This window comes from Calidris pugnax, unplaced genomic scaffold, assembly GCF_001431845.1.
Source record: "Calidris pugnax isolate Ruff unplaced genomic scaffold, ASM143184v1 scaffold188, whole genome shotgun sequence".
Classification (NCBI taxonomy): Eukaryota; Metazoa; Chordata; class Aves; order Charadriiformes; family Scolopacidae; genus Calidris; species Calidris pugnax.
In genome coordinates, this window is record NW_015091257.1 from 12,686,610 (window position 1) to 12,699,485 (window position 12,876).

At 41.7% G+C, this 12,876-nt stretch overlaps 1 protein-coding gene across 5 annotated transcripts in view; it reads right to left on the reverse strand.

Moving 5' to 3' along the window:
- The window catches only part of AP1S2 (adaptor-related protein complex 1 sigma 2 subunit), a 33,683-nt gene extending 21,028 nt beyond the window's left edge, over window positions 1–12,655 (reverse strand). For 2 of the 5 annotated variants that reach the window (XR_001413975.1, XM_014960237.1), the window contains exons 1-4: window positions 12,467–12,653; window positions 10,912–11,090; window positions 2,040–2,148; window positions 945–1,082 (exon numbers count right to left, since the gene is read on the reverse strand). Coding sequence is in view for 3 of the 5 variants with exons in the window: in XM_014960237.1 (XP_014815723.1) it covers window positions 945–1,082; window positions 2,040–2,148; window positions 10,912–11,090 (426 nt within the window). In the remaining 2 variants the exon portion in view is untranslated. Of the gene's footprint in view, window positions 1–944; window positions 1,083–2,039; window positions 2,149–10,911; window positions 11,091–12,466 lie in introns of all 5 variants that reach the window. The other 3 variants (XR_001413976.1, XM_014960236.1, XM_014960238.1) reach the window with 3 other exon arrangements.
- Window positions 12,656–12,876: the final 221 nt, after the last annotated feature.

Genomic DNA, 12,876 nt, shown 5'->3' on the forward strand with positions numbered 1-12,876 from the left:
ATTCCCAAAAAAACTTCCCAGTAAACCCCAGCCCTTTTAAAAAAAAAAAAAAAAAAAAAAAATCAAGGTTCATAATCCCTGTTAAACTGTATGTTCCACCAACTTGCACACAAGACTGATGATTCTCCCAGCACAGCAGAATTTTGTGACTCCCATTTAGACATTTGAGGACCCTAATGCTGACCTCAAGACTACAGTAATTAAGTTAGAAAAAAAAGAAAAACAAATCCCATACCCCACCATAGGATGGAGAAACATGGGGAAATGATACTAAGTTTTTCTATACCATTGAACCCTTTCCCATCAAACATTTTCCAAAGAAAAGTGGTAGAGATGCAATCTGTCTGTCTTAAAAGTTAGTAATTAACAACAAAAGTATTCAAAGTGAAAAAACACATGTTCTTATACTTAATTTTGTATGTTTCTATAGCACTACTATTACTGCTTTGCCAACTTAAAGACAGAAACGTGCCAAAGTAAGCAACCTATAGCAGAAAGGCAGGTCTTTAGAATAAGAACTATACCTGAATGAGTCTCAAAGAAGAGAGTCTAGCTTCTGGATTTCAGCAATGAAACAGTAAAGAAGTGAACATGCATCAGGTATGACAAAAAAACTAATGGTTGATTAGTAAAAAGAAGAAATGAAAGACACATGAACAAAACTAAGTTAAAGCAGCATGAACTATAATCATCTAGGTATGCACAGAAAACAGCCACTTGCATTTCTAGCAAAACACAAAATCACAGTAGGTTACAACATACACATGCCAAATAAAATTAAAAAAGCAGATAATGTCATCTTATTACACAACTAGAAAAACTAACCAGAAACTAAATGCCAAGCATGCTAAAAAACACTTTCTACAAGCTTAGAGAAACAGAAGCTTTTTCTAGTCACAGTCTACCATGCTGATACTTTGGCAAGAGAAGCTGAATTTGCTTACCTCCTGCAAAAGATCTGCCTGTTCAATGGCTTTGAGAACATTTTTCTTGGAAGTCTCCTGAACTTCCCCTCCCAAAAGGAACTCATCCAGAATGAAATAGGCTTTTTCAAAATTGAAGATGATATCAAGTTCACATACCTAAAAAGAACATCAAGCATTATTGCAAAATGAGAGGATACCATCTACTGAGGTATATTCTCTCACAAAACGTAACTCGTTCACAGCTTCACCAAACTTCACCAAATCAAGATGTTGAACTCATGGTAAAAACCTTTTAAGAAGTGGGGCAACAAAAAAATATCAGTCCTTGGAGGAAAAATAAGAATGAAAAATCTTTTCTTTGCTTGAGTTAAAATCAGTTATAGCAAGCTCTTTGAAAAGCATTTTCATTGTTAAAAAGGGTTCGATTCACAACTGTCAGTCTGACGTGGCTCTTCACACGACAAGAGAATATCCCAAATTGAAGTTCTCTTCTTGCCTGCAATATCCAAGGCCAGATCATGCAATCTTACAGAATAATTTGAAAACACAATCTCGAATTTCTTATTCATGCTGCGCATTTCCTACTTAGGACTAGGAAAGCAGAAGGATGAGAAGCTTTTTTTCTAAAAGTGCTTATGTACATTACTACAGTTGTTTGTGTTTGTTATTTGGGTAAGCAGATGTCTGCCTTTTCTTTCTCTACCCCTCCTGCTATTTTCACAACCAACTGCCTCCTTTGGAAGCAGATATAAGAAGTGCTCACACACTACAGCAGTGCTAGGGAGAAGAAAGCTGGGCGCCTAGACAGAAAGCTAAGGATAAGATTTTATGTGACCTCAAGTGAGACTACTATGAAATGAAATAAATACAGGCAATTAACACCACATTATTAACAGTTCTTCTCCTAAATTAATAATTTAATTTTGGATTTTAACAGTTACATAGGCAACTATCAATTTAGTTTGGACAAGCAAGCAACATAAGATGTGTTAGATACACCAGTTCAACAGCTCATTGATCATGTTTTTTAAAAGTGCTGTGGGCATAAAACAAAATGACATAATATAAAGAGACTGTGAATCTATAAAAATTAAAAAGAAATTACTAACTCACACTGCCAAAATACTTGTCAAGGAGTTCTACATAGCGATGAATTATTTCCAGAGTTATTAGTTCATTGTCCTGATCTTCAATAGCACAGCAGAAATAGAGGCTTGCGTATCTGTAATAAAAGAAATGATCCTGGTGTTAGCGTAAGAATTCGAGCAAAATGAGTGCACTTGAGATGTATTAGCTTCTAAGTAGTCCTTCATACCCAAGTTTACCATACTATTACTCTAAATCAACAGCCATGCATGTTCTAACAAAGAATGCCTGAAAGACCAGCAAACATATGCACGTACAAAAGGGATCTGCCTCCTCGCATCAAGGCAGGCATCAGTCTTTACCATCCTTTTGATGATGGAATTAAATTAGCCTAAGAAGTGGCTGGAGAAAGAAATGTATTCAGTTTTTTGGCCTCATGGCAGAGTTCTGAGGCAAGATGTTTTCTCTATTATCTGTAACATTCAGACACTGGCATACTAATCAACAGATTCAATCTTAAATTTATATCACATAAGCCACACACAGAAAATAAAAACTATAGAGAATGCCTTGGGAAAGATAAATTGGGTTTGGTCTTTATAGAGAATTTAACAAATGTCAACTCCAAATTGTTTTAAGTTGCAACAAATTGCAAATTCCAAAACTGACACTAATGTCATATACCCCAATTGCTATTAAGTCAAGAACTCAATCACTACCAACTGTTCTGGTATCAGACTAAGGAGAGGCCATCACCTAGTTTCTAGCAATCCACTTCCACCTTGGAAGACAAGGAATTCTTTACTTCAGATATGATCTTGAGTTCCACTTTAACAAAAAGACCATCCAATTCTATCTTGCACTATCATACACTTTTTCCAATCGTGTTTAAAAAAGCTGATGCAAAAACAAAACAGGAATGAAAGCCTGAAAAACTCATTTAGTCTTTTCTAAAGTGCCAAAACCATATGCCATACAGGCACACATGGCACAAATGAGATTTCAAGTAACACCTGTTTTAACTGATATTTTACATGAACCAGAAAGAGCTTTTGTTTTCCTGTTTAGAGAGGACAACTGGCCAAATGAAGCACGCTTAGAGTAGCCAGCCCTATTTAAAAAGAAGTCATTCAGATGTGAATGGCAAGTTTAAGATCCATATTTTGTTTCCCATACGCAGAAACACATACACCTTTTTAAACATTACACATACTTTAACAGCTGGGACTTTGTTCACCCCCAAATAAACAGTCAGGGGTTTTAGCTAGATGTCCTGCAAAAAAACCCTTGTATTTTATACTATGTTCAAATTTGTCTCCCCGACACTCATAATTTATGATCTGAAAGCCCCCTCCCACTCTCTAGCTGAGTCAAATTGCTATGGCTTCATCATGAACAACCGATCGGTTACTTTTATTCAGAAGTTTTAAACTTATAAAATTACTGCCTATGACTTCTTCCCATCCTTGCACAAAACATAATGGGGGAGGGACAAAGGAAGACACCTCCATCGAAGCGCTTAACACTTTAATTCCCTTGCTCTTTCACCTCTTTGCCATGATGACTAGTAAATTCATCAGAAGTTCTATCTAAGCTCAGTTCTTTTGATTTTACACTGTAGTGTTTGTGCCTTGCTAATTTTTCAAGGACATTTACAGTCACTGTAATAGCTCACAAAGTTCAACCTGTATAAGTTACCTTTTAGACAATTAAGAAATATTGGAAAGGATACTATAAAGAAAAAAATATTTTCACACCTATTGAGGTGTGAAACCTCAAACTCAAATCAAACTCAGGAACTTGAACAGAAGTCTATGGGATCTCATGAGATGCATCCCAGAGTCCCCAGGGAATTGGCTGATGTAGCCACCAAGCCACTCTCCATATTTGAAAAGTCATAGCAGTTAAGTGAAGTCCCCAGTGACTGTAAAAAGGGAAAGATTGCACCCATTTTTAAAAAGGGTAGAAAGGAGAACCTTGGGAACTACCAACCCATCAGCCTCTCCTCTAAGCCTGGGAAGATCATGGAACAGATCCTCCTAGAAGTGATGCCAAAGCACATGGAGGACAGGGAGGTGATCCAAAACAGCCAGCATGGCTTCACCAAGGGCAAATCCTGCCTGACCAATACAGAGGCCTTCTATGATGGAGTGACTGCATCAGTGGACAAGGGAAGAGCTATGGATGTCATCTGTCTGGATTTCTGTTAACAGCTTTGACACGGTCCCCCACAGCATCCTTCTTTCTAAATTGGAGAAATATGGATTTGATGGGTGGACTGTTCAGTGGAGGAGGGATGAGTTGGATGGTTGCATCCAGAGGGTAGTGGTCAATGGGTCAATGTCCAGATGGAGGGTTGGTGTCAAGTGGTGTCCCTCATGGGTCTGTATTGGGACCAGTACCGTTCAATATCTTCATCAATGACATAAACAGTGGGATCAAGTACACCCACAGCAAGTTTGATGATGACCCCAAGCTGAGGGGTGTAGTTGACACACCTGACAGGATGCCATCCAGAGGGATCTGGAGAAGCTGAAAAAGTGGGCTCTTGTGAACCTCATGAGGTTCAACAAGGCCAAGTGCAAGGTCCTATGCCCAGGTCAGGACAACCCCCACTATCACTACTGCTGGGGGATGAAGGGATTGAGTGCAGCCCTGCCCTGCTTGGGGGCACTGGTGGATGAAAAGCTGGACATGAGCCAACAATGTGCACTCACAGCCCAGAAAGCCAACCATATCCTGGGCTGCATCAAAAGAAGCATGGCCAGCAGGTCAAAGGAGGCGATTCTGTCCCTCTACTCTGCTCTTGTGAGACCCCACCCGGAGTACTGCATCCAGCTTTGGAGTCTTTAGCAAAGGAAAGCCATAGACCTGTTGGAGTGGGTCCAATGGAGGGCCACAAAAATGATCAGAGGGCTGGAGCACCTCTCCTACGAGGACAGGCTGCAAGAATTGCAGTTGTTCAGCCTAGAGAAGTGTTGCAGTCTTTCCAATACTTAAAGGGGGCTTATAAGAAAGACAGGGACAGACTTTTTAGCAGGCCCTAAAGCGAGAGAACAAGGGGCAACGGCTTTAAACTAAAAGAGGGAAGATTTAGGCTAGATATAAGGAAGAAATTTTTTACAACGAGAGTAGTGAAACACTGGCATGGGTTGCCCAGAGGTGGTAGATGCACCATCCCTGGAAACATTCAAAGTCAGGTCTGATGGGGCTCTGAGCAACCTGATCTGGTTGAAGACATCCCTGCTTATTGCAGGGGGAATTGGGCTAGATGACCTTTAAAGGTCCCTTCCAACCTCATATTCAGATGAGCAGCCCTGATTATGATGAAGTGTAGTGAAGCTGTTCCCTTGCAGTGCTTAAACACAAGTTGAATCACATACCAGCAGACCTTATTCAAATCAAATTTGACTCAAATATTTGAAATTTATCCACATGGGACATTCCTTTTGTGCTTCCCCTATTACTGAAGAGTGTCTTTTGATCCACACAACTATTGTATACAAATTCCCCCAAAAAAGAGGGGGGCAGAAGAGACAGGGAGACTACCTAACATAAAATACTTTCCCGGAAAGTGGTCTGCTCAGTGTCCTCATTTAAAAAAAAATGCAATATACTTTTGAAAGACATTCTTTGGCAGCCAATGGGTAGACTACACATTCAACCTCTGCCAATTGCAGTTTACAAAAACTACTCAGTGCGCCTCTTAACACAAAATAGAGGCCCAGGTATCTATCATTATATGCAGAGAATATTTTTCAAAGTATTTTTTAAGCAGCAACTGTGACTAATGGATCACTGGTCAATAAAAGAAAACAAATGCAGATTCAATAAGCCCACATGGCAAATAGTGGAAAAGTATACACAAGTCAGCCATCATCACAAAGGGCACGACCATACTACAAAGGTATACCCTTTCTTCAGGCCCAGTTTCTCAAAGGAAACGGTTTATTCTCATTTTTTCCCTCTGCAGACCAGGGCTTCATAAAGTGTCCATATATAGTCTATGAGAGCTAAACTGCAGGTTTTGCCAGGTGTGGAAGCTTACATAGAGTGTCCATACAAAGACAAGTAGATTACTGTGCTCCAGCTGAAAAAGATTTCTGCTCTGCAGAAGCATTTTTTCCTAATGAGCCTGACAGAAACCTGTCTTTCTTATGCAACCAATGAAAAGGCAAATCCTGGTAGGAAAGTATGCCACATCACACAAAAGCAAATGTAGTCCAGTCTGAAAGAAACATTGTGCTCTTTTTATTCCTATTGCAATTGAGGGGTGGAGGGAGGGGGTCTTAGTAGGTATTAGGAGCGGAATCTTCAGCCCCTAGTCAGCTGCTTAGGGAAATACTTTATGATCAACACCCTCCATTTGTCAGAAAGGAGGCAAAAAAAAGTTTGAAAAAATCACTTAAGAATGTAATATGGAATAAAAGAACAAAAGGGAAACAAAGGAGGTATAAATACTCATACAAATTCCTGCCTTCAGGTAGATGACCTTAGCTTTTTTTTTTGTGGAAGGAAAGGGAAATTCACAAACCTCCTCCCCAACAGTTGCACTAGTTCTGTAGTGGGAAGCCTCACAATTGGCAGACAATGCTTCAGCAGAGCTCTCTGCTATGATCTGCTCACAGCCAGGTTCAGTAATTCTGCTGGGTGGCCAGGTCACTGTTGGCAGAGCATAACCTGCAAATCCTACCAGTTCTCCTACTAGACGTGTTGGGTTGGAAGGGACCTAAATTCTAACTGCAGAAATTTAAAGCCTACAGACTTTGGCAGGAGCCAACAATCAAGCTGCCTTTAAGAGGCAGAGAGGTGCTTAAGGGAGCCCAAGAATCTGGAGTTTGGTGATAGTTTACCACAGCTGAACCAGTGAAGTCTGGGACTGCTGAAGTTGTGCTTGGCAAAATATTATTTTTTTCCTTGTCTTTAATAAAACAGTAAGTTTGAGACTCTGGGACAGGCAGATCTGTCACTATTCAGTCAAAGATACAGAAATCAACAACAATAACACTACCCAACATAAGAATTTTCTTTTACAGTTTCTTGTTTCAGCAAGACCACACCCCCCAGTAGTTTAGAAATGAACAAAAGCTTGCTACTATTAATCCTCCAAGCAAAAGCTGCTGCTTCTTGATGCTGGAGGTCTTCCTAGTGCCACATTAACTACAATCCTTTACAATGAGGACCTAATCAAGTTAAAATGCCCAAACACAAGTACCTAATTCACTATAATCATGGCATTCAGTCAGTTTTACAGAGCCACCTAATCAACACCATAGTAACATTTTTAACAGATAAAACTGGCAGTTAAGATGTACATAAGGAAAGCCAGGGATGTCAATTGCTGGGCATATACCACTAGCCACAAGACTGCACCTTATGTTCTAAATATTTTGAGCTAAAATGCACACTACTTGAATAATGAGCTCTTTCATGGCTTCTTTCCAAGGAAGGAGGGGGAGGAGGGGAGGGCAAAAAGAAAGTTTAAAAACTTATTTTTCCATAAGTCTTTAATTTAACCTATGATTATAGTTATTTTATGTTAAATTAAAAGATGATTGCCACAACGTTAAGGGCAGCACAAGCATGGCAGTTTTGTAAGTTTATACTGCAAATACAGTTCCAAGCTGACGCATAAAAGTAAAACCACAATCCTTAATTGAATTACTAAAGTAAACCCTCATGATTTCAGTTAACCAAATGCTAACAAAGTAAGATCTACATAAAAATCATGTTATTCCACAATTTGCGATGATGACTGCAATATATTACACACGGAAAATAACTTATACTGCCAGAAGCTAAAATACTGAAAGCTGAGATCTTCACACAGAAAAAAAGAAAAAGAAAAAAATAATCACATCCTATCTTAAGTTCCATTTTTAGTAAAATTAGTAATTTAGTAAAATTTAGTAAAACATTTAACAAGCTTCTCTGTCACAGGAGGAAAGCTGCATGAACTTCTATCCTATATGCTCCAATACCACTAGTCGGTTTTTAAAATGACAAATCACAAAGAGTAATCATTAATTATGTTTGCTAAGTTTCTAATCAGCTGTCTGCAGATGACTCCCTCTCTATTTTCATAAGGTGCAATTGTTGTTGGTTTCCTATATTTGATTTTTTTTTTTTCCCCCAGCCAGTCACTTCAAATCTCTATTTGTCTCTTGAAGTTAGAAGCTCACACCATTTTTCAATCTTCTGGTGTCTACCAGCCTGAAAAACTCTCTTCCAAACCAGCTACAGAATACATACATTCAAATTAATGAAATTCCCATGTCAAAAGCAGGGCACCTTTCCATGTAAGTTTTGTAACCAACCATATTTTGCAACCATTATCAATCCTACGTGTACAAAATCAAAGAAAATAAAAGTTAGTCACACACATTCCAATGGATCTAAAACGCTTAGTTCTAAAATGATGTGTCATTCAGAAAACGTTCTATAAGGTTGAAATGCTACAGAGCTAAGGAAGCTAATCAAAATAATCCAGCTTTCTTGATAAATGTTAAGTATCAGAAGGCAGCAAAAGCTACTGGCTTGCCAATTTTGCATTTGAGTTCATACTGTTCTTGCAAAAAGGTACATCGATGAAACCCTTGAGTATACTTCTAATAATGCCAACCATTCTTTGAGTTGCAATATCTAGGTCAATTCTCTCTTACATGTTGACAGTAAATACACTCTAAAAACAAGAACAGCAGATCAATTTCAGCAAACTAAGACTCATAATAGCAATACACACACAACACGTATGCCTATGTACACACTTTTATAGCTTAAATTGAAAAACGTTTGCACCAGGAGTTCAAGATCCTTCCCAATAATAGATCAGACAAGAAGAGAGCTTAGCAGAGATGCTCAAGAGTCTGCTAGCAACTGGGAGCATATTTTGCAATTTCACAAACTACACAAAGTTGCTGCAGATGCGCTGGTCTTTTAAACATCCACCTTTCAGAAAGTATTAGGACTTTGACTATTGTGGTTGTCTTCTTGGGATTATCTGCTTTTGACCCAACATCTCTCCTTTCAAAGAAATCACACTAATTGGTAGACATCATTTTAATTACAGTGTGATGATTGGAAAAAGCCTGTCCCACAAACATAAAGACTGTCACAGTCATCAGATACAGGAATGTAACTACTATCTCTTGTACCCAGTCCTTCTGGTGATGTTTCAGCCTTATGAAACTTGCCAAAAAAGGCAAAATAAAACAGGATTTGAGACATTCATTAGCTTGATACAAGCTTATCTTCGGCAAGATTTCATTGGCCAACTGTGTCAGATTGGTTTGCAAACAGCAAAATAAGCTCCTGCAGTCAGCTATGCACACCAGCAATCTAGCAGATGGACTACATCCAGCCTAAAATGGTCTAAATACATCTCCCAGCAAATTTCTTCATTCTCCTTGACCACAGGACCTGCAGCCCACTACTGAGATGCGTGAACACCACAACTTTCAGCAACTCAAAACAGTCATACTTCAATTTCCACCAGTTCCCTAGATACAAAAGGACATTACAAGTACCTGTTAACAGCAACAGAGAGGAGAGGGGAAAGCAGCTGTGTGGAATCAACCCCACCAGAACAGCCTCTGTTGTTCAAGGCTGGGCAAGGAAGGGAATAGACTGACCGACTCATGCCTAATTTTTCTGATCTAGTCCCCTAAAAGCCCAGCTGAAAGAGCACTTGCAGACAGTATCACTTAAGGTAGCACACAAAGCAGTTGAGCAAGCTTAACTACAGGCACATACAATAAGTTTTGTGAGGAAGAAAAAACTGAGTATATTTTCTTCAAGCGCAGGTTCATGCATTGTTCCTCCTCTTTCCTTTTCCTTGTGTTAAAAGAAGATAGACTGGTAGCATACATGTGCATGATGTTACATGCATCAATGTATATGTGAAACCAGGACTTAAAACCTCTAAACCTTTTTGATTCTACCCATTTGGTACACTGGAAAAGAGTTACAAACTCTCCATTTCAGCTCCAGTTCTCTCTGTCCTACCTACAGAGAGAATACAATATTATTTACTGAAGGGCACAAATTATTTAACATCTCAAAGAGAAAATAAGAATGCATACATCTTCTGAAGTTTATAACTAACTAGGGAAGGGAGATAACTCCAGGCTTTGTAGCACCAGCTCTAGCTGGGAGAGATTCCCCCTATGGAATCAGGATGAGGGTTACTGTTATCTGTGGAGAAAACTATGTTTACAGTGCTACATTGTAACATGTGCTAAAGATCAGCACGAAGCTAAAAAATGGTTGCCAAATACTCCTAGAAAAGTTAGGGAACAACTGATAAATTAAACTATTGCAAAGAAAATACAGTGCTTCCACGAAAAGAAAGCTAGCCATGATTTCTTAAATTAGGATAAATGCCTGTTTGTATTCATAGCAAAAATAATAATAAATAGAATTTAAAAAAACCAAACTGGGTACTATGAAAGAATTATTCCCTTATTTCTGTGAGGCTTTAAAAGCAAGTTACATTTGCAGGTGATTTATGAAGTCACTGCCCGAGGTAAGTGTTTAAAAAATTTAGTTTATCACCTATTAAATCTTACATGCTTTATATTTGTACACATTTATGTACTGTGTGAATCTAAAAAGAGAACCAAGAACAACCACTCCTTATGAAAGCAGAAGGAAACCTCATTTCTTTTCTTCAGTACATTTCTAAGCGCATGAGTGATTTTCCACACATGAATGATTCCTACTTGGTTATCAAATTAGATTCAAGGGAAAAGTCAGTCTTCTCCATAACCAGCAGAGGGAAGGAAAAAAACACAACAAACAAAAAAAATAAAAGGAAAAAAATCAACCTTCATTATTTTCTTGCTACTTATTACACTGTTTGTGATGTACGGCAATTACGAGGTTATTGAGACAGAACAACCTTTTGTAGACAATCTTCAGGTCTCTCCATTCCAGGAAGCTGCACATTTTCGGTTTGCGGGCTAATACTGTTTGAACAAGTTCCCTTGTGATTTTCTTCTTTTCTTTGTCAGATAATGGGACATACCACTTCTGGAGTCTCAGTTTCCCCTGACGACTGAAAAGCAACATAAACTGCATCTGTTGAATTAGAAGGAAGAAAAAAAAATATATATATATCAATCTCAGTCTTTTAGTTTTAAAAAGATTTCCGTAAGGAAACACAAACAGGAAGCAGGACAGCCATCCAAAACCCTAACTACATTATGTATTTCTATAGCAGTGGCAGATGTTACACAAGATTTGGAAGTACCAATAATACAAAGGATTCCGCTGAACAAGGTCAGTCAAAGTAAAGATAGTAGAAAGGGTACACAAGTTTCAGAAAGGGGTGTAGGATCCACCAGATAGCGAGTGAATCCACCCGAATTTCAGGCAAACCACGTCCAGCACTGGTGTGGTTGCATTTGCGCTTGCTACAGAAAAAGACAAAAAAACCACCACAGCCACCTCCTCAAATATCCAAACTCATTTGCCATTCACCGGATTAGCGCCTTACAGCAGGAGCAATTTGCACTTAAGATCTTTCCGAAAAGCCTCAGAATACTTTAAAAGGCATTAAATCTCCCAACGGAGAGTCCTACGGCATAGAAAAGCCTAGTCTTTTCTCACATTACACAAAAGGAGTAGAGATTAAGTGCTTTCCCTGCGGTCCTATGTTCCAGGTCTCGCTTCCTCTAAAGGAGTGATGTTGCAATTATATTTTAAGAGGAACTTGTCGGCTGTTTTGCAGCAGCTGTAACATTAAAGGAAAACGGCTTTTCTGTGTTGGTTGGTTGTTTTTTTCTCCATTTTTGCTCAAAGTTGCGCTGGGCTGAGGAAGTTTCCCAGGCAATATGACAGATGTGAAATACGATGAGGAAGCCCAGCCTAGTCCCGGGTGACAAGTCCGACCCGGCGCCAGCACAGACAAGAGGCGGCGGCTCCGAAGCCCGGCTGTACCGGGGCTCTCCCTACCCGGGCGGGGCAGCCCCTCCGGCTCCGCAGCCGCCCTCCACCTCCCGTCCGGCCGGCATCGCTACCACGACACCACCACCACCACCCCGCTCCTCCTCCTGCCTCCCTCCCCGCCGTCCGCAAGCGGCCGCCGCGGCTCCTCCCCAGGCGGGAGCGGTGGCGGACGACCCGAGGAGGCGCCGCCGGCCGGGCGGACGGACGGACGAGGGGCGGCTGCAGAAGTGCGGGCCCGCCCCGGCCCGTAAGGAGAGCTCCGCCGGTCGAGGGGGGCAGCCGCCGCCCGGCCCGGGGTGCGGAGCGGGGGGAGAAGTGGGAGAGCCCCCGGCGGGGAGAGGAGATGGGGGTTGTGGGGAGAGGGGATCCATGAGGGGGAGGAGAGGAGGGGTCCCGCGATCCCGGGCAGGGAGAACACCTTCCCCCTCCCCGCACCCCGCGCGTCCCACGGCAGAGCTCCCGCGTCCCGGCGAGAGGCGAGCCCATCTCCACGCGGCTGTGCTCACCGTGACACGGGGTTTGGCTGGGGTGGGATGGGGTGGGGGGGGAAAGAGAACGATGAGGAGGATGAGACGGCGGCGGCACCGCTACCCAGGCGGCTACTCCTGCTGCTGCTGCTGCCGCCGCGGCTGCCGAGCGGGACTGAGGGGAGGGAGGGGAGATGCCGCCGGCTCGAGCCCGGCGAGAGCGCGCGCGCGCCTCAACGGCCGCCCCCCCCTCCCGCTCAGGCGGGGCGGGGCGGGGCTGGGCTCGCGGACGCCGCTGGCGGGCGGGGGAAGGAAGGGGGCGGGGCCCGGGGGCACAGTCGTTTCCTTCCCCGCCCGACAAAACTTTATTAGCTCGCCCGCGCGGGGGGGAGGTGGGGTGGGGGTGAGTGGTGGTGATGGAGAGGAGGAAGTGCGCATGCGCAGCGCGG